Here is a 21,736-nt window from a genome sequence, read left to right as displayed (position 1 = left end):
GCCTGCCTGCCTGCCTTCCTTCCGTGCTTCCTTCCTTCCCTCTGTTTCCCTTCTTCCTTTCGCCTCCGCGGTTCTCTGTTTGTACTCGCTTACTACTCGCCGGTCGCGTCCACCACGCAAACACGAAACGCTTGGCGATGCTCTGCGTCCGACCCAACAACCAAGATAAACGGTTTGCCTGAAAAAATCGCGAACGGAGAAAAAGCAGCTGACGGAGTCAGCCGCACGTGTGCGATCGACACGAATCTCAGATCGACCAAATTGTCCGCTCTACCGTGAGTTTGCACCGAGTTGCGCATTACCCGTATGAAACCTTCCCCGTCTCTCTCTGTCTCTCTCTCTCTCTCTCTCTCTCGCTCGCTCTGTCTCTGGCCCGCATTTTTCCACTTTTTTTGGAAACGAGACGTTCATAGAGACGTTGTTCCGTAGATTTTTCTTCAGTTTGGCGAAAAGTGCTTTTCCTACAGTTATATAGCATTTATGGTAGTAATAACGTAGATACGATGTAAATAAACAAGGCGAACTGAGTAATGCAAATTTGATATAAATGTAGTATAAGTGAGAATGGAGCAAGTAATTCGAAAACGATAGAAACGCGCAGCGTAGACAGCAACGCGGAAGGCTTTCGATACAGAGTGGAAGGAAGGAAGGCCGCATAGAGAGAGTGGAAGTTGGTTGGGCGAACGATCGCGCGGTGCATGGATCTCGATCCGTGTGCACCTTCTGCGATCCAAACGGAATCGTAGCCTACCTCGTACTAAACGGAACTGACCCAGCTTCGTGGCTTTGTACCCTTCGTTGATCCGTCTGTCTCTTTTTCTCTGCCAGTCAGTCGATCCCTCGCTCGCTCGCTCGCTCTCTCCCCTCTCTTTCGCTGCTTCTTTTCATCTTTGTCCGGTATTGCCGGTGCACGAGGCCTCTCTCTCTGTCCTTCGCCCCTTGACATTCTCCCACCGCCGACGAGACACCCTCGAGAAGTTTCAATTTATACTGAAAGTCGTCATGACCGAATCTACAAATACGTACACTCGCTCGCGTTCCTAGTCCATTCATATCAGCTGAGTGCACGTAAACGTTACCGTATCGTTCTTGGTCCGTGATCGCGTACGAGCGGTTCGTCGAACCGCTCTGTATTTTCTGTCACGCTGTTCGCTGTGCCGACCGAAATCTCTTCTGCATCGCGACGAACAAGATTTTTCGAAAAACCTTGGGATCGTATCCTTGGCGCGTTAATCGACGTTTCGTGCGGTCCGAGCGAAAAAACCTCTCGCGTGAGATCGCTACGCGGATCCAGTCACGCGACATCGAGAATACCGTGCGGCTAAGAACGCTACGCAGGATCGCGTGCGCGAGATTCCCAAGCTTCGAGTATCTTTGAAAACACCTAACGATACGTTTGATCGTCACGGCACGGTGAACGGCGAACAGTGAACGGCGCGAGTCGACAACCCAGCCGACCATTCTATCTCGCTCTCCCTTGAGAATCGTTCGCCTTCCGTTTACATCGGCGAGCGAACCAACTCTAGTTCCAGCTTCTCACATTGTCGCCCTAGTCACCGTCTGTTTGCGTTACGAGGCAGACTGTGTAGAGTTTCGCGTGGTGAAATGTTCGCGCGCCATCCAAGCCACGATCGGAGAACCGTAGTCGAAGACTCGGGGCTCAACTTCGAGTCGGAGTCGCCGAATAGACAGGCAGAGGAGGAAAGGTGGGAGGTAGGCGACAATGTCGGTTAAGGAGGCCGAGAGGCCCGTTAAAGAATCGAGAACGCGGCCTCCAACGAGCCGACTGCGAGTGGACACGACCTGGCGGACAATAAAATAAGCGAATCAGCAGGTCGTTGTCGTAATTCTGGCTACGTCACTGGTACTACCCCTCTACACTCGACAGAGGGTCGTGTACCCTCGCGTAGAGGGGGATAACGGCGGCGGGAGAGTGGCGCGGAGCGGCGCACAGAGAGAGAGAGAGAGCGAGGGAGAGAGAGAGAGAGAGAGAGTGAGTGAGGAGAGGAGAGGAGAGGAGAGGAGAGGAGAACATGGGGTGAGAGGCGCGCACGGGGCTAGGCAGGAGGGACAGCGGTGGTGAGAGGAACGCGCGGAACGCTTTATGAATGAATGTTTCCACGCCAAGTGTGGCGAGAGAGCGAGAGAGGCCCCCGTGTGTCCCGCGTGTAAACACAATAATACCGACGTTTCCATTCATCAGGTCGACCCCGGCAAAGCATGCCGCGACCTCGAGAAATGCCTTTCGAGGCGCCACGTGGATCGCATACCCCTCCCTAACCCTCTACCCTACCCTCCCCCCTCTTCCTCTCCCTCTCTTTCTTTTTTGTTACCAACCCTCCGCGGTGCTGTTTCAAACGCGATTTCAATCTTTCCTGCTCGTTTCATCGCGCTATATCTTCTCCGTGCCATCGCCGTGGATCTCGGGCGCCGGCTCGCGCGCTCCATCCGTTCTGCTTTCTATCGTACCTGTGCCGAAATGCGTCGTCCTTCGGGGGAACGCGTTGCCGCGATCGATCTCACGCGATCTCACCAACGAAATTTCGAAGCCGAGAACCTGGAAATCCGCGGGAACGATGATCGAACGCGGCTAAAACATTCCCAGTTGTTACCCCGATGAAAGTTGCGCTTTCTAGTTCGAATTGTACGCGTGTTACAGGTCTTTGAGCAACCCAGCAAGGATGCGTTGCAACAATGGGCGGGGAACAGCGTTTGGTCCATGGTATGCGCCATGGAACTGGGCTTGATATCAGACGCTTCCCGAAACAACACGGTGTCGGATGAACGACCGTCCGTCCAGACTAACGCCACCGTTTCCAAGCCCTCGTTGCCCTTGGAAAATGACTGCGTCGGTGCCGCGAGTGAGACGACGAAGAGATCGAGATCGTCCACCAGGAGGAAACGAAAGTGCAAATTTCCATCTAGATCCAAACACTCGTCCATCGGGAAAGCGGTAAAGAAGAGCAAGCGCAAAGATAGAGGAGATGATTCAGCCACCGCGAACAACGACTCCAACACCGTAGATAAGTTTTGGAAGTCCCGAAAGGCGGGTCTCGACAGATCGGAGAAACGAACCAACCAAGAGTCCGAAAGTTCGCAACATTTTCTTCCTGACGAAGCTGGAAACCAGCACCACCATCGAGACTCCATCGTAGCCGAACGCGACGACGATGATAATTCGGCGAATCGATCGAATCACGCGGCAAACGGCCTCGTCATTCAAATTGACGTTCCGCAGACTCGTGCGTCCGATCAGCAGGTGTCTTACGAAAACGACGTGGCTAACATCGTTTCACCGGACTATAATCGCACGGAGGAAAGCGATCTCTGTGTGATCACGGCGCAGATCTTGGAAACCAACGAACTCGGCGCTTTTCAGACCTCAACGCTCGTCCTCGACGAGCAGAAGGAGCAAATGTTGGTCGACAACGACGAGGACGTCGTTGAACGTCGTTCCTCGAAAGAAGAATGTAACAACGAGGGTACCTCGACGACGAACAACCACGTCGAAGATAACGCGTCGATGGCCGATCGAATGAAAACTGAGGATTCGTCGGAGCAACCACCGGAGAACGACATTGCCCTTGAACGGTTCGACCAAGCCGAATCGACGAGTTTCGACGATATGGATACGCTTCCTCTGGCGAAAAGAATCTCGTCCGAAAGTCGAGCGTCCAGCGAAGGCGAACGAAACAACGAAACGACCAAGCCGGTGAAAAAAGCGGCGAGAAACAAAGGATCCAGGTGGAGCGAAGAATATTACGAGATCAGAAGGGTTACGCGAGGATCGATGAAAATCAGCAAGGATCTTTTCGTCGGCAAGCTGGTGTGGGGCTGTTGTTCGGGATGGTGGCCAGGCGAGAATTTCAAAACTATTTCTTTCTAACATGTCCTTTCGTTCGGTAGCTCGTACTCGAGCCTCGTACTCGCGAGTTTCCTACTCGATCGATTATCGGCAGACTGGAACGTAGCGATCGGCTTACCCGATCGAAAGTTTAAACGCGTGTATAAAGCTGGAATAGGATCACGGGAATGCGCGTGACGCGATGTGACGCGATGTGACGCGACGTGACGCAACGTGACGCGACGAGACGAGCACAATCGATGTTGCAGCTATGTCCTAAGTAAACGTTTCTATGTGATATTACAGCGTTAATTATCGATGCCGACCATGTAGGAATGTTGTCCGAAGCAGGCAAATCATGGGTTTACTGGATTGGAGAAGCTCGTATATCATTAGTGAATATATCTTTCAATTTATTTATTTTTCCTTTTTTTTTTTCTTTCTCTCTCTTTCTCTCTCTTCGTTCTTCTTACTCCCTTAACGGTCCAGAAAATTTGATCAAAGCCGACCAAAGACTCGTTAGTTGCACTTTGTCGAGAAATTAATCGAATATTAAATTACTCCGTGTGCTTGTAACGAATAAGTGGCTGCGATACAAACGTTATGAACTTGCCGAATAAGCCGGTGTGTAGTTTGATGAAACGCAAGGTATCAATTGCAACGTGACCGAACGAGACGTACGAGTCTGAGACTGTCAGAAACTGGACAGTTAAGGGGTAACGCTCACCGCGAGCAACGGATTTTTCAAAATTGCCAACTGACATACCGGCGTTTCGTTTTAGTTGAATGAAAAGACACAGATCGAACCGTTCTCGTGCAATCTCAAGAGCCGACTAGCGCATAATTCAAACGAAGCGCGAATGCGTGTCATCGACGCAACTATGCAGGTTTTTTTTTTCCATCTTTTTCTCCCATTTTTTCTCTCTCATATTTTATTACTTAGATACGAGTTTCGCTTCAGATGTTGCGGAAATTATTGGGCGGCACTTTAACCAAGCCTTACTTCAACTGGATCGAGAACAATTTATCATTCATGATCGAAAGTAAGTGATCGAATACGTGGGTCGTGACCCCTGCAACCAATTATTCTTAGCTGATAGATTTTTCACGCTAACGAAACGGAGAACACGCGAGAAGAACGCATTTCTTTCGATCGAGAATTTTCATACCTCGCTCCTTTTAGAACGATAACGAAACCTACGATATGACAAACTTTGGTACTACACTTTCGACTTATTTTTATGCGCGTAATCGGATTCCGTCCGGTTGAACTACGATTGCGAAATAATAACAGGAGGTCACGACTCCAAAAAAAAAAAAAAAGAAAAAAAAAATAAAATAAAAAAGAAAGAAATAGAAAAGTATTGCTTTGGCGCACGAACCGATAAAACGGTCACATCGATATGATCGTATTTTTCTTACATAGCGTTAGACGAAATCAGGTTCTACCCATATCCAGACAATATACAACGGAGATTAAACAGGCTTAAGGAGAGGAACGCAAAAATTACGGAGAAATTCTTGCTAGACCAAAAACGTATGTTGTTACTTTCTTCGTTCTTTATTTTTCCTCTTCTGTTTCTCCTCCGATGCGAATATCAATTGCTGGATTTCTTTCGATAGGCGAAAGTCAAGGGAAAAGGTTGGCTGAAAAAGCGAAGGATTCGCTGCAACGAGGCAACGTAGATTTAACGCATTTGCCGTTGAAAGAACAGAATCCGGGGATTATAACGTGGGCTAAAATCGCCGGACACAATTGGTGGCCAGGTAATGCGCTTTAAGTTCCTTCTTTTACGAGGCTGTTCGCGGATTACGCGTTCTCTCGTACAGTTTTCAATCGTTTCGTTCTTTATTACGAATATCGATAGGATGAAATTCCACCCGTACACTGTCGTTCGTACGTATGCGACCACTTTGTTAACACGAATATTACTAAAAATACGCGAACAATGAGAAATTAACGATTGAAAGATTTACGTACTATGGTCGCGTAGAGCTACGAACGACAACGTTGTTCGCGAGTAAATACAATTTCAAGACTCGTCGAATATTTCAAGCATCTTTCGAATATTACAAATTCACGTTTTAAACATCCCTTCGCACGTTTCCCAAACACGCTCCCTTTACGTTGCAGCGATGATTATCGATTATCGTGACTGTTGCATGCGTGAACCAAGCTTTGGTTGCCAGTGGATTATGTGGTACGGTGATTACCAGCTCTCAGAGGTAAAAATTATCGAACGTTACTAAATGTTCCATCGAAAAGGAGCCGAATATACGCGTAGACTGTTACACGATTTTCATTGCGCGACAGGTGCACCATCAGTTGTTCTTGAGATTCGACAAGGGCATGGAAAAAATGCGCAACTACATAAATAATACGAAAAAGCACATATACCTCGTTGGAGTTCTCCAAGCCTCCAAGGTATTTATCCGCGTGTCGTGTCGTTTTCACCGTCTTTCGTAATCCACAAAATTCCGTTTGAACCGTTACTTTCCAATTTTTTCTTTTTTTTTTTTTTTTTCTTTCTTTCTTTCTTCTTTTTAGGATTATTGCTCTCGTCTGGGATTCAAAACCGAGGACTGGACTGTAAACGACGCGTTGAGATATTTCGCAACGAACAAAGATTCCAAAGAATCGTGCGCTCAAAGGAAAGAAGATTCCGTCAAAATATACGATAAATATTCAGCTTGCATAGCCAAGAAATTGAACGAGTTGAAGAACAATACAAATGTAGACGATGACCGGACGAATGACATAAAGAACAGTGGTAAGTTCGGCTGAATGGATACAATGTCGTGCCGTGAGTACGCGGAAACGTTGAAACGCTTGCACCGACAGCGTATAAACGCTCTTATATCATCTTCTTAATGAAACTAAAGGAACGATACTTTTTAACACTTTACCGACCGATAGCCGATTAATCGGTTTTTGTCGCCAACGCTCACCGACCGATAGCAGATTAATCGGTTTCTGTCGCCAACGCTCACCGACCGATAGCCTATTAATCGGCTTTTTGTCGCCGATGATCTTTCTCATTATTTGAGCAGTAATTTGTTATTTAGTACTAAGGTACCTTGCTCAGTTGCGTCAGTTGCAGTTTTATAGCAATTTGAAAAACGTACCGTTCGCGATGAACAAAAAGAATGATATTGGAGAGTCTAAACCGAAACAGAGCCAGGCAGAATCTGCGCCTGAGCTGCTGATCGAACCGCGCGTATGCTGTCGAACCGCTAGCGGTCAGTAAAGTGTTAAGAGTCGAGATACGTGGCGAACTTTGAATTCTGAAAATCTTGACTCGCTTACACCGCTATCGGTCTCAGCACACCATATACGTTATGGAAAAATATCTGTTGTAAGACATAAGTATCTGTTTCGATCTAGATGACTTACGTTCTGCGATGAACGGAAACATCGCGTTCGAATCGTTGTGCCTAAAGTGTCTACGAGTTGCTGAGGGTAAGACGGAAATTCATCCATTCTTCGAGGGATCTTTGTGCAAAGATTGCTCGGTAAGGTAACGCTAGTAAAGCATCGATAACGTCACAGAGACCTCGTATTATAATTTTGCAAAGGCAAATCGTTGTTCATGCTTGGAAATTGAACCGTTCTAGGATCGCTATAAGCCCTGCATGTTCCTTTTCGGCAACGACGACAAATGCGTAAGTATTCCTGTTTCGATGTACGTGCTGTAAAAAGTCCCAGGGTTTGGAAGTTCGTTATGAAATGCAAATAAAGCAGGTTATTGGTTTTTGTCAAGTTAAAAGAAACATATTAGAATAATAAATACACTATACATGTGCATTACACAAATCACAGGTACAAGAAGAATATATTTTCCAAAAATAGTTGGTCATAAATCATTATAATTTATAACAGTCTATCGTTCATAAAATTGAGATTCATAGAATTAAGATTGGACATGGTAAATACCATGTAAATTAACTAAAAGGAAGTTACAAACGTTCAGAAATTTCTAAGAAGCTGCACGTTTCTTGCTTCGCTAACATACCTATAGAATATACCGACAAGCTTTGACTGTTAAACCCTGGGACAGCCAATGTATTGTACAATGTTTCACTTAGCCGAAATAATCGTCCAATTCATTCATTGGTTGTTGATTAGTTTTACTGCACGGTGTGCGCAGCCTCTGGCATGATGATCATATGTGACAAAGAGGACTGCCCAAGGTGAACTTTTCTTCGTCTTTGCGAGTATAATTTCCAAACGTATGAACACTGGTAAATTGTGCTTTTCTCTGTTTCTTTTTTTTTTCAGAGTGTATTGTACCGCCTGCATGAAACACCTGTTGTGCCCAACGACCTATGAACAAGTTCTTCAGGAAGATCCTTGGGAGTGTTTCCTCTGCGCAACTAACAATAAGCCTCGACCGTCCTTCGATTCGATCATCAAGCCACGAGCAAATTGGAAAGACAAGATGATCAATATGTTCCGTACGAAATCTAACCCGCAACAGTTAGTGAAACGTAATCAGGAGAAGAAAAAGATACGCGTCCTGTCCTTATTCGATGGCCTCGGTACAGGTGCTGCGTTGAGATTCTACTCTTTTTTCTCTGCCAAGAAGCTTGGCACTTGGTCCAGTCACGGTTTACCGATTTTTCCTAAAGATACATGCTTTTTCAGGTTTACTGGTACTTCTCAAGTTAGGTTTAGTCGTGGACACGTATTACGCGAGCGAGATCGACCCGGATGCGTTAATGGTGACCACTGCGTATTTTGGTGATCGAATCGTTCATTTGGGTAACGTGCAAGATATCACGAAGGAAAAGATTGAAGAAATAGCGCCTATCGATTTATTAATCGGTGGATCGCCGTGCAATGATCTCAGCTTGGCTAATCCAGCGCGACTCGGCCTCTATGGTTCGATTAGTTACTTTTAAACACAATACCATATATATGTACACCCCCGTTTATAAGTACACATTAGAATAGAGGTTAATAGTTCCGGTTTTTGAGAACCATTATTTTCTTCCATGCGGTTAATTCGTTAGTTTCGTCCAACTATTAGGTTAGCAACTAAGTGGTAATTAGGTGGTAATGACAAAAGCCGCAATCACTTAATTGCCAACCCAATATTATTGCATTTTGTCATGTAAGTACGTATTGTATTCTGTTCTTAGACGAACAGAATTCTGGTAATCTGAGATAAGGATTAACCTCCATAGGGGAGCAGAAAATACAATACTTGTAAACCAGAAGGGTGTACGTAAGAACGCGTAAGCGTTTTACGGTTTTTCACGGGTTTTTCGCTTCAGATCCAAAAGGGACTGGTATCCTATTCTTCGAGTACTGTCGTATCAAGGATCTGCTAAAGGAAGTCAACAACGAATGCCATTTGTTTTGGTTCTATGAAAATGTCGCTTCAATGCCGACCGAATATAGATTGGAAATTAACAGGTAAGTTGAAACCGAGTTGAAAGTTTTACAGAGTTCTTACATCGAGAACATTGAAACCTCGTTGCTTAACAGACATTTAGGACAAGAACCTGACACGATAGACTCGGCAGATTTTTCTCCTCAGCATAGATTGAGGTTATACTGGCATAATTTACCGATAGAAATACACTCATTGTCTACACAACGAGAGCAGGACGTTCAGGATATACTTACGCCGCATTGTCAACGTTATTCGCTTGTTAAAAAGATTCGGACTGTTACTACGAAAGTAAACTCGCTAAAGCAAGGTACATGTTCTTAATCCTTAAAAATGCTACTCTCCGTTCGTCGCATTAATCGCGTTTTAATTATCAACGATTTCTTTACATTCGTAGGCAAATTGGCTTTGAAACCAATTCTTATGAAGGACAAAAGTGATTCCTTGTGGATAACCGAACTCGAAGAGATATTCGGATTCCCGCGTCACTACACGGACGTGAAGAATTTATCGGCGACAAAAAGACAAGGGTTGATAGGAAAGTCTTGGAGCGTTCAAACACTAACTGCCATTTTTAGATCTCTTTGTCCTTTTTTCGAGTGTAATACGAATGAAACGAACTAATCGTGATACGTTTAGGAGAATCGAAAATGTTTAAGCATAGCGTGTGCTTTAAGAAGCAAAGACAAAACGATCAAACGTGAACCAGATCTCGCTTCGTCTAGTCCAAAAGGAGGATATAGCGAATACTTTAAGCATTTCATTAAGTTTTCTCCAATTTATTTTGAATTTTGTTACAATCAAGATAAAACAAGTACCTCGCAGTATTTTCTACCATTTCTGTCCTTTCTATTAAAATTGCATCTTTGTCTTTTTCTCTGAAATATATACTTTATACACGCCTCAAACACATCATACATTTTGTACATTTTTTTTTTCTTTGGAACGATGAGAAAGATAAGGAAACGAAAGAAGAAAAAAAGGAAAACAATATTACAAATGCGTATTCTTAAAAAATGGAACCAAATAGATGACACATATGCAACACTTTTTTGATACACATAAAAATATATTATAGAGATTTATCGTTATTGTTTCTAGTGTTGTTTTGATATCTCATACGGAAATACCCCCTGCGATGTTCTCGTGACATTGGTAAAACATCATTCCCACCGATATAAGGTACGTTCTTGTGTTGATTATTTTGTAGCAGCGTAGTCGGTACCGGCATACATCCCATCAAACAATTCACATACCGCATTATAGAAATCGGTAATGGTGTGTTTATAAATATCTCTCTTCGTTCCATATCAACTCCTCTGATGATACCTACATAAAAAGCAATGTCACGCATTAACTTCTAATTATCAAGTAAATACGAAAAGAGAAAAATATATGTACGTTGATATGCTTACCAAACCCATAACATGTGCAAAGAGGTGCTCTGTTTAATATACGTGGACCAGCCATACTTTCACCTTCTTGCCATTCATTGTTATTCATATCGATTCCACATAATGCTACTATATTACCATTCACTACGTTTAACGCATGCGATGGAGGCACTGACGCTCGTGGAATTGAAATGTACAACGATGCAAAAGATGTTCTGTAAGTAAAGACATTTTCTATACATTAAAGTGACTTAATAATTTGATACCTTTCACTCGACATGTGCGGAAAGATGATACTAACACGTATGGAACAGCTTCGTTGATGCTTAACGATAAAGGGTCATAGCGTCTCCTAAAGAAATATCAGAATTCACACCATTAACATACGATCAAACAATTGTGAATATATCAAAATGACTATCAAATAATATTGATATTGTAGCGGCACGTGAGTCATAGGACGATTCGAATCGAGAGTGACTCGTGTTGTTGTTTTGCTTCGGGGTATTGACACTGTTACGATGTACGAGATTTAAATGTAAACAAACTCCGGGCAAAACAATATCGCCGCTACGTGCAATCGTCAACCGGAGTTCAACCTTTCCAGTAACCCCCCCCCCCCCGACCAGTATAAATAAGCGAACATGCTCTCTAGGACATTCATTAACTAGTATCCTTATATCGAATAGCATTGAGCTATTATATATATATATACTAACTGTGTATTCTGTACTTAGAACGATTTTAAATATATCTGATTATCATAAGTATTCACTCGTGTCGTCATTTAAAGCAACACGTTTAATATCCACCACAATATTGTATGTTAAATTCATATATCTTACTCGGAATTCCAAGAGTTTTGTACAATTTCACTCAAGTAGGAGATCATTACAAGTTCTCGTTTTTGATACGGCTCCATGTTCCAATTGTCGTATCCTGGAGCACCTTTACGTTCTGCATTTGAATGTATCGTGAATAATTCGTAATCGCATGGTTGACTCCAGTCAATAACATTCCAACTCCAACTCGACCAGGATAATTGCTACAAACAATGCGTTTCTTCCGACGTATCTGTTTGCAAAACTATTCAAATGTATAGAATGGTAAAATAGTTACAATTACCTGTTGATTTATCACTTCTTTACTTAAGTAGTTGATATAGTTATTCTTTGGATTCTCAGACATAATCTGTACAACGAAAGAAGGTCGAATCAATTTGATCGTAAACAAGATGATATCCCAACCAATACCATGTGAAAAACCCATCGTGTTTACGATAATAGGTAGGCGTGACAAAACTGGGCAACTTAACAATTTATTAATCAACATTTTAATACTCTCGATGTATCGTGTAATGCATCGTGACACGTCCACATCTCCGATATACAATTGAAAAGCCGGAGTCTTTAAATGCGTGAAGTTTGGTCCCAATAAGGGTTGTTCGATTAAACTGTATGATATACATCCAGCTGGTGTGCATTCTGCTTGTCCTGGGTCAACGTCTACAAGAACCACCATTTTGGAAACAGGTAGTAGAGTATTTATTAAGCATCGCATTGTAGTTGATTTCCCGACGCCTTTTCCACCGGCTATTAAGGTGCATGACCATTCGTTCTCACGGCAACGTTTCAACATTTTGTCAGTAACTTCTTGCATAATACGTTGGTCAATAATTATTTCCTTACACGCGTAATTATCAATATAAAGATTCGACTGTAATATTCTTTCAGCCCTCTTGGGGTCAGTCCAAGAATGATAAGATACATTTTTTATTTTTGGAAATAGGTTAAATGGATAAAAAACGTGTAAAAACCTAGTCAATTTGTTGTCCAAATTTGATAACAAAACAACTGCCATGCCGGGTTGAAGTTCTTTGATGTCTGCGATTAGTTCGTTCTCTTTGTTTTGATCAATGCCTTCTGTGGACAAAGATACCCATATATTTGATTCCAAATTTTGTGAAAATTTTTCACTCGTTTCGATCGAAACGTTACTATATCCTCTTGGTGAATAAATTTCGATTGGACTGTTCTGTGTGGTAATGACGCATCCGTAAACTTCTATAGCCCCATATACTACTTGTACAATTAACTTTCCAGTAAAGCAAAATCGTGTGTTTTTCGACATAACTGCGACTACTTTGTTCTTAAGACAATAAAATCGTACCGAGTGCTGATCAATGAGAACAGTATCATTATTACTTGAAGTTACTGTTTCCAATGTATAGCATTTGCTACTGTTACAGATGCTACTTTCAGTGTAGCATATATCAGAAGGTCTCTTAGGTTTTGCTGAATTACTGGGAGTAGTATTTGAACTGCTATTTTGTAATTGCTTTTTATCCTTACGTAGTTTGTGATTACTCTTGTACGGTGATACGATTTTAGTATCCTTTACTCCATCAGATAAATTATCATTTGGATTTAATGATTCACCAATGATGACACAGGCCTCATTCCTCATACTTTGCATACATAATGGATAATTGTCAAAATCATTGCCCTTCATCTTTTTTTCTTCTTTTTGTTTAAGTACATCAGGTATACTTAGCGAGGATAAATTTTTTGACAGAGCTTCTACTATTACTGGTGAACCTATAGTTTTTTGCTCTGGAATGTTGCAATACTGCTTGTCATTTCTATCTCTGGTCAACTGTGCCCCTAAAAAGTCATCGTTCTGGAAGGAAAGATCCACAGAATCTGAAATTTAAGCAACCTGTTTCCATAATGGTGTTTTTTGCTTTAATAAAGATACTATACCATATTTTATCTTCTACTTGTAAATAGTGTGCAGTATTTATCCCGATTTGTGAATAATAAATTCCTTACGTTGTGTTCCTTTTATATTGGTGCACTTTTTCTTTTTACGTTTTAAATTACATTGTAAGAGTATTTGGTTTTTGTTTAACGAATTTTCAGGCAGCACACTGTTTTGAGCACTTTTATTCTTTTTGGCCAAAGAATTCATATTTAAACATTTAAGAAGAGATTTTCTTTTTCTTCGTGTTCGCTTGTTTCGTGCTTTATATTGTGGTAATTGCCTAAATTTAAAATTGAAGTTTTTGAATCAATACAATACGTGTTTTAACAAATTTACCAACACATATTCATTCAGTCATATAAGATAAAATTGTTAAGAAGCATTCTAATTGTTCGACATTTACTCACACTTTGGTTTGCTTTATACCAATTTTCAAAATTTTCGTTTTTAACTTCGTTGCTTGTGACGATTCCATTTTTATGTTTTATAAAATTTGGTTATGAAATAAGAAGATTCAAATCTCAGAAAGACGCATTTTTGATAACTAACCTCAAAATAAACCAATATTATGATCCGTTCTTACAAAAATGTTTTGTATATTTATGCAAAGAAAAGCTATACGACGCATGCGTGCTGTAAGTGTGTGTATATAATTATATGTATATATATACATATTAATAACAAAATCGTGACAAGTGAACCCGGTTTTCAATTAGGGTACCTTTTCCACTAAATCTCCATTCGAAAAATAGAAATGCTCCTTTAGTATGCATTCAAAGAAGAATAACAGGGCGGCTCTTTAGCGACGCATCACGGCTACTATAGTTACCATCCAATGTTAACGATACGGAGTCGCGAAAGTGTATTTGGCGTTAATATTCACGAAAAATGGAGTTACCAGTTACATATTGTTTATGTGGCCGTTCTTACGATTTCGAACAATTTATGATACAATGTGATGTTTGTAAAGAATGGTATCATGGAGGGTAAGTGTTTGAAATATTGATAATTAAAAACAACGGTCTCTCCAAACACTATGATTAAATTATGCTTCCCGGACCGAATATAAACACGTTTCGTCATCTATCCTGCAAAACTCATTAAATAATTTAGCTACTCTCTCATGATTTCCTTTTCATAATATCTTTTCTTAAAATAATGGTTACAGCTTTTGCAGCAAAAGAATTAGGTTTTGTTGATACTTGCATAACCTATCCTAATGACGCGAAAATTTTTGATGCATAAGTAAATTATGCGGCCAGATTATATATTTTATGAATATCTTCTACATGTAACAAGATGTATCCATGCTATTTAAAATAATTTTTATATTTTTCTCTCTATAGGTGTGTTTCTGTAAAAGAATATATGTCCATAGATCTTGACAAATACCATTGTCCGCGTTGTGAAGCAATGTGCGGGCCATCGCTTAGTGAGCATATAGAAATTAATTTTCTCTTACTGTACTATTTATATAAAAAGATCTACAGCTCTTTTATTATTCAAATGTTAATTGTATTTCAGTGAAAACAAAATTGAATTGGCATAGACATGATTATACCGAGCCCGATGCTGATACAAAACCAGTTCAAACTGGCACACCAGTATTTATAAGGGAATTAAAATCCAGACATTTCCCAAAAGCTGATGAAGTTGTTAAACATGTTAGAGGACAGCAATTGACTCTTCAATATTTACAAGCTAATGGCTTTGAAAGTCCTATTATAATTGATGGGAAGGATGGACTTGATATGACCGTTCCACCACCAAACTTCAGCGTTTATGATGTCGAAAGTTACATAGGTATTAATTCTTTGTATATATGAATATTTATGTTACTCTTATGTATTAAATGTTTGTGCTAGATAAAACTGATTTCTTTTTCAGGTGGAGATCGAGACATGGATGTAATCGACGTTACAAGACAAAGTAATATCAGAATGAAATTAAGAGACTTTGTTGAATATTACAATTCCCCTTGCAGAACAAGGGTTCTTAATGTGATTAGTCTTGAATTTACAAACACTGGGTATACCAATATTAATTGCCTTGCCACATATTGGCTTTAAATGTTTCTAGGAAATATATGTATATATATATAATATATAAATTGACAAATAAACGTTGCAGTCTTTCACCAATGGTCGAGGCACCATACATCGCGCGTAAACTTGACTGGGTTAATTCTGTTTGGCCGCGTGATTGGCTCGAGGATAGTGACATAAAACGCCCCGAAGTGCAAAAGTATTGCCTAATGGGAGTCAAAGACAGTTTCACAGATTTCCACATTGATTTTGGTGGTACATCTGTGTGGTATCACGTGCTACGCGGAGAGAAAGTGTTTTATCTGATCAGGCCTACCCCTGCTAATTTACAACTGTATCAACATTGGATGTGCAGCTCAACGCAGAGTGAAACCTTCTTTGGAGATCAAGCCGATGCGTGTTACAAATGCGTTATAAAACAAGGCCAAACTATGATGATTCCAACAGGTTGGATACACGCTGTATTAACTCCAGTTGATTCTTTGGTCTTCGGTGGAAATTTTGTACATAGCCTTAACATTCCAATGCAACTACAGTGAGTACATAAACGCGACTGATAGTGATCATTGATTTAAAGATCATTTCGAATGTTTCACTTAATCTCCAAACTTTATAGAATATACGAATTAGAAAAAAAAATGAAGACTCCTGCCAAATTTCAATATCCTGGTTTTGAGACAATCAATTGGTTCGCAGCAAAGAAATTACTGAAAGAATTGAAAGAATTAAATAATGAAGGAAAGAAATGTCCAGCGTATCTTTTACAGGGTGTTAAAGCATTACTCAGTATTCTAAAACAGTGGAACACAGATAAGGACGTGAGTTCATTTTTTCCATGGTAAAATCATTTTATCGTAGATTATGTATCTCATTAATATTTCTGAATTGCTTCTATTTTAGTATAATATGACCAGTAGAGGTCAAATACCAGAAACAATAAATAGTCAAAAATTGTTAAAAGATTTCAGTAAGGAAATTCGACATGCTGAACGATACTTAATATCTTTAAATCCCCCGAAACCAGAGCGAGAGAGTAAACGCAAGAAAAAGAAACCATTGAATAAAGATTTTGTAGATTATGATGTTGCCGATAGAATGCCTGATAATCCGTTCAAAGCAACGTTAAAAGAGACGAGTAAAGCGAATTCTACGATTGTAGAGTCACCGTCATCCGGTAGACCACCCTTGAAACTCACATTACCGAAACCCATCATGTATCCCTATGCCAAAACTCAAAGTCCAACATTGGAAGAGAAAAATGTTTCCCCTGTTAGTAATAGAAGATCGTCAAAACCGGGTAAACAAAGTCCAACCGTAATTAGATTTAAGCTCGGCAATAATGAGGTGGTCAGGAGTACACATGATGACATAAATACGTATAATAATTTACACTCTGACCATCCCCTTGGGACATCGAAAGAATTAACTTGGAAACAAACTTCCATATACGATTTTCACGACGGCAGCAATGAAAGCGATTATGGTCGATTTACTATTGACGAATCGCCAAAACGAAAGAGAACACCCAAAACTAATACGCAAAAGCGTTTAAAACGCGATTACGATGGAGATGTTGATGTTTTAAATGATGCACCAAAAAATGGAATCGAAGAATTATTAAAAGCTTCGGCTTATACCTTGGGAAACGGGACTCAAAGATTGGATGTAACGTACGTATTAATTGTTCAACAAATTTAAGCATTTTCATGTAGTACAACGTTTGCTGATTATAGGACATCAATGATATCACAATATAGTCAACCTATGCCACCACCTACTGGGTAAGATAATATGAAAAGTTAGCATGCTTGAGGAATTTATTTGAAAACGCATGTTTAACATTACTTTATTATTTCATCTGTTCTTTCCTTTTCTTTTTTTTTTTTTTTTTTTTTTTTTTATTAAGAGAACAAACAGAAGTGTATATATGCACGCGTGAATATGTAAATGTGCGCACTTGCGCGTGAGTGTATTAATTTTTAATAGTGTAGCATTGTTATGTTTTACGTTTTTGGTGTCCTAGTATTTATAAATTGAAAACAACCAGTTCTGGTAGGGCATCTCCTTCGACTCGGGAAGCAATTGCCGGGATGCTATCCTTCAGTGAACAATGTTATTCAACTACGTCAAATAGTACATCGAAATCTACAAAAATCACGAAAGTTCAAACTAGCGAGGATGACGATCAGTCTATAGAAAATATCGATAAAGTTCATCAGGACGATGATTTTAGTACGTAAAATTATAAAAAGATGACTTCTACATGCGAATGCATTTGTATTGATAATTAACATTATCATGTATATATTTTCGGTATAGTTTACCCGACTCTAGACGCTTCAGACGATGAAGATTTTATTTTTAAACCTAAAGCGAAAAGTCAAATAGACGAGGCATGGAATCCAAAAGCCAGAGTAGGACCTCTCTTGCCAAAAACGAATCGTCCAGCTCGAGAAGGTGTCAAGAAAACATCTGTCGAAAAAGGGCTCGAAGCAGCGGCAGCGAAACGTGCAAAACAATCGGTATGTACAAATTTGCTTTTATCTTTTTGTTGATGTTTTTGTTATTGTTATTCTCATTATTATACTGATCGTCACGTTAATTAATAATCAAATAAATTCTTAACTCGATAGATAATATAGGTTCCTCTTTATAACACAAATTAACTCATTTATCATTCTATGTGTGATCCTATGTTTACATTCATTTGTATTTCCATGATTATTTCTTTCTTGCATACTCATATCGCATAGGACGATTATCTGGATAACAACATGGATAAGGGCTCCAAGAAGAAATTGGTAGGCATATTACGGTTTCACTCTTCGTTTCATAACATGTGTTGCATGTATCTTGAATACGATATCATAATATCAGCAAAAGTAATATGTTATATATTTGATGTATATACATACATATAACTCTATGGTACACAGATATTACTATTGATTTTATTGAATATTTGATTGCAAATTATACTTCTTTTATAATATACTTATGATATACTTTTGTAAATTATATTTCTGATTATATTACTTTCTATTTCGTTGAACGGTATTTAAGGTGAAACTAATTTATCTTTAATTCGTATAATATAATAGAGCACAACTAAGCGGACGTATAATAAAAAGAAGCAAAAGAATTCATCTGTAACTTCGGCAACTGGTACATCGGCCACATCTTCGGAAAATACCGCAAAAACAAGCATCGGATTCGGCTCGATATTAACGAGTCCTAATAGGCTCAAGGATGTTAAAGCGAAATTAGCCGCCCCAGTTCCAGTTGGTAAGATACTTCCTTATTTTAGAACATTTTTTCTTCTGGTATTTTATCAAAATCAATACTATTGTTATACTATTGTTACTTAATTTTCAGAACGAAAACCAAAGAAAGGAATGAAAACGGCGAAGCAACGCTTAGGAAAAATTTTGAAACTTCACAAAATGATGCACTAGGTTAAAAAATAGCAAAAAATCATGAACGTAACGGACTATACATCACATTACACTCTCGATTTGTGTACAAAAACTACATATGTAATAGATGTACATTGCTATGTAAATATGTTGAAATCATTAAGGTAGTATAACTATCTTAAGAATCTAGTTTTTAAAATTACGATCGTTTTTAACGAGATATTTATATTTATTATCGCAGTATTTAATTTTAAGATATATATACATATATATGTATATATTGTATGTTTTGATACTTGACTACTTCAGTAAGAGATTATTTATGTTGTAGCGAACACTTGCTGAAGCTTTTCATAAATGTACAATTTTATTTTAAAGCATTATTCGTTTATAACTAACGAAAGAACAACATTGTCCATCTAATTGTAAAGAGGCTGTAGTATATTAAATCTTTTTCAATTCACTATATAATAGTGAACAGCAACAAATTTTGTATGGCATAATAGCTGCACGACAACGAAAAACAGTGGGATAATCGATACTGTATTCTGTATACATTTACTTAGAACTTTTGGTCTCGATTATGTGCTTTTCGTTATATTTACGTCTTGTACTTACTTCTATCTTCGGTTTATATCAAGTTATATTCACTTTGATATATTATAATATTTAATAATTTATTCAATCACCTATACTCTATACGTTTGAACAAACACTAAACGTGTTGTAGAATATGATTCATTTTCATTTTTATAAACTAATGTAATCCTTTTTGTATATCTATTAATATCTTGTAATTGAGCATGCTCATATGTCAAAAGAATACAAACATTGCACACATATACACATATAAATTACAGCTGTCTGTCTTCATTTATTATCAGTTTCATTATCAATGACACAATTTCTCATTTGTAACCACTGATTTATATGTATAATTATTAATTGAAAGATGACACTAATTAAAAGGTGACACAGTCTTTCATTTATAATCACTGATTTGTATGTATTATTATTAATTGAAAGGTAACACCGATAATATAATTTTCACAGTAATGTATACAATATATTTCTTTTATAATTACTATACATACTATACATTCGTTGCGACGTTTATAAATGCGAGATGCGATGTATGGATTTCATACTTCCCGCTGAATATAAAGTGCAAAGGAGTGTGAGCGCATGCGTGTAATTATCTGTACTCGGCAGTATTCAGTAGTACCTTGATTGATGCTGACCGTTTTGTAAAATTTCTCGTTGATTTGATGTGTCTTCGCGAAAAAGTCTATCGACCGTTCGTTCTCTGTGTCCGTCGCTAATTATATCTGCGACTGTGTATTTCAACGATTTAATCGTATTCAATATCTGTTTTCTAATCAGTGTCAATTGCTCGTGTCTTTTCTTCGAAAAATTTTCTTCTAAAATTTATGGTGCTTTCAACACGTAGTGTATGTATATACGTATAGAACTTACGTATAGCATACAAATTGTGAAACGATCGTGAGCCAGTGAATCAATAGTAAAAGGGAAATTCATTGTAATATGCGATAATACCGACTGGGACGTGAAATTGTTTCCTTTTGACCGCGTGGAATATTCAAGACGCTATCGCGTGTATTTGACGTTCACAAGGTAAGTGAAATGCATGCCTTCCAAATGAAACATCGTCAGATTAAAACATACATCTTGCCTTATCCATACACAAGAAATCTAATTAAATACTTCTATTTTAATGTTCGATACACTTCGCTAATCAAAACGTGCAATGCAATCTTTTAATCGTTTATCGTGAACTGGACGAATATGAATTAAGAAGAGAATTATTGAAGATTTTCCATTTTAGACCTTCCATTTTATCCTAGTAATGTCTTATTTAAGTATCGTTAATGAAATCGTTTATTCCCTAAATAGCAGTTATCATTAACAAACATATGGGGAGACTTCCGCCTCTGCAGTAATACTTCTGTATATATCAGTATTACTTTGAACTTAAAATAGATTCATCACGAGCATTCGTTTCTTTTGGCATGTTCAAATGGCATAAAATTTAACTCTGAAACTGTATTACGCAAAATTATTATTAGACAATAATGTGAAGATATAAACAAATAACGTTTCGTAGAGAACAAATATCAAGTAAGTTGGTTAGTATTCATACTACCTATTTACATAGTTTCGTAAATTTAGCACAGTGATCTTTCAACCATTGCAAAAAGAGTTGTCAAATCGCTTTGATGATCACTTACGCCGAATTATAAGAAAAAGTGTATTCTCTTACAAAAATTTTATATAATCATAAATCAACAAAAATAATACTATAAATTAATAGTCGATATATCGTACATTATACATAATCATAGGTAAGATAACAGAGTAGACTTCATACGCAACGCATCTTTATGTTATATGGCCTAAGGACTTTACACTCTGTTTATGGCCGATTCAAAGCAGAGTAAGATTACGATACTATGTACGATATGAAAAGATATCAATTAATCGATATTCAACAAGACTAAATGTCTATACAAAAGTCTTTCTTCAATTAAACAGATTTTGGTTTTACTTAAATGTGAAATTAAAAAATGTCTCAAATTTTATGCTTATTACTTCTATATACAGGGTGTCCCATTTGAAACGAAGCACGTAATTATTTTCTAAACCTAAACTATTCGTTACGGAAAAATATGTTTCAAGTAAAACTTACCTTTGTTCCGTGGGGAACATCTTGTATGGAACTATATGTTTTCATTGAGCCACGTTTGTAGTCTACTACAAGATGAATTTCATTAACCTAAATGTGTCGGTGTTTCAAGGTCATTTCCTGCTGTTCAAAACCTACTTTCGTTGAACGTAGCAAGATCTCGTTCTTCGCAAT

General features: G+C 38.8%; 3 protein-coding genes across 8 annotated transcripts in view; 2 read left to right on the top strand and 1 right to left on the bottom strand.

Moving 5' to 3' along the window:
• The first annotated feature begins 564 nt into the window (after positions 1 to 564).
• Positions 565 to 10,321, top strand: LOC117237742 (DNA (cytosine-5)-methyltransferase 3B-like). The gene is made up of 18 exons (XM_033502042.1): positions 565 to 573; positions 2,660 to 3,857; positions 4,151 to 4,239; positions 4,627 to 4,731; positions 4,806 to 4,887; positions 5,271 to 5,381; positions 5,468 to 5,611; positions 5,979 to 6,070; positions 6,159 to 6,269; positions 6,393 to 6,615; positions 7,230 to 7,357; positions 7,460 to 7,507; positions 7,971 to 8,035; positions 8,124 to 8,389; positions 8,490 to 8,726; positions 9,122 to 9,263; positions 9,336 to 9,550; positions 9,638 to 10,321. Exons 1-18 carry the CDS (start codon positions 565 to 567, stop codon positions 9,862 to 9,864), a joined length of 3,492 nt encoding a protein of 1,163 aa, XP_033357933.1. The 3' UTR covers positions 9,865 to 10,321.
• Positions 10,006 to 13,984, bottom strand: LOC117237713 (polynucleotide 5'-hydroxyl-kinase NOL9). Of its 3 annotated transcripts, none has more exons than XM_033501989.1 (7): positions 13,805 to 13,984; positions 13,466 to 13,689; positions 11,760 to 13,336; positions 11,480 to 11,679; positions 10,936 to 10,986; positions 10,656 to 10,849; positions 10,006 to 10,569 (listed from the first exon to the last, which is right to left on the bottom strand). In XM_033501989.1, the coding sequence occupies exons 1-7, from the start codon at positions 13,870 to 13,872 to the stop codon at positions 10,313 to 10,315; spliced, it is 2,571 nt and encodes an 856-aa protein (XP_033357880.1). In that variant the 5' UTR covers positions 13,873 to 13,984; the 3' UTR covers positions 10,006 to 10,312. The 3 variants fall into 3 exon arrangements, with proteins under 3 accessions (XP_033357880.1, XP_033357881.1, XP_033357882.1); XM_033501990.1 differs by having other exon boundaries at positions 13,466 to 13,677; XM_033501991.1 differs by lacking the exon at positions 13,805 to 13,984 and having other exon boundaries at positions 11,760 to 13,313; positions 13,397 to 13,608.
• A 193-nt stretch (positions 13,985 to 14,177) lies between these two features.
• The window catches only part of LOC117237734 (histone lysine demethylase PHF8-like), a 30,436-nt gene continuing 22,877 nt past the window's right edge, over positions 14,178 to 21,736 (top strand). The window contains exons 1-13 of one of the 4 annotated variants that reach the window (XM_033502031.1): positions 14,178 to 14,383; positions 14,744 to 14,829; positions 14,922 to 15,200; positions 15,285 to 15,426; positions 15,528 to 15,977; positions 16,059 to 16,260; positions 16,343 to 17,112; positions 17,176 to 17,223; positions 17,466 to 17,674; positions 17,762 to 17,964; positions 18,196 to 18,243; positions 18,544 to 18,727; positions 18,818 to 20,493. In XM_033502031.1, coding sequence (XP_033357922.1) covers positions 14,286 to 14,383; positions 14,744 to 14,829; positions 14,922 to 15,200; positions 15,285 to 15,426; positions 15,528 to 15,977; positions 16,059 to 16,260; positions 16,343 to 17,112; positions 17,176 to 17,223; positions 17,466 to 17,674; positions 17,762 to 17,964; positions 18,196 to 18,243; positions 18,544 to 18,727; positions 18,818 to 18,897 — 2,799 coding nt within the window. In that variant the 5' untranslated portion in view covers positions 14,178 to 14,285 and the 3' untranslated portion in view covers positions 18,898 to 20,493. The remainder of the gene's footprint in view (positions 14,384 to 14,743; positions 14,830 to 14,921; positions 15,201 to 15,284; positions 15,427 to 15,527; positions 15,978 to 16,058; positions 16,261 to 16,342; positions 17,113 to 17,175; positions 17,224 to 17,465; positions 17,675 to 17,761; positions 17,965 to 18,195; positions 18,244 to 18,543; positions 18,728 to 18,817; positions 20,494 to 21,736) is intronic. The other 3 variants (XM_033502033.1, XM_033502032.1, XM_033502034.1) reach the window with 3 other exon arrangements.

The sequence above is a fragment of the Bombus vosnesenskii genome, unplaced genomic scaffold (assembly GCF_011952255.1).
Source record: "Bombus vosnesenskii isolate JDL3184/JDL3185 unplaced genomic scaffold, Bvos_JDL3184-5_v1.1 scf7180000013398, whole genome shotgun sequence".
NCBI classification, from domain to species: domain Eukaryota; kingdom Metazoa; phylum Arthropoda; class Insecta; order Hymenoptera; family Apidae; genus Bombus; species Bombus vosnesenskii.
This window is presented reverse-complemented; position numbering and strand designations above follow the sequence as displayed.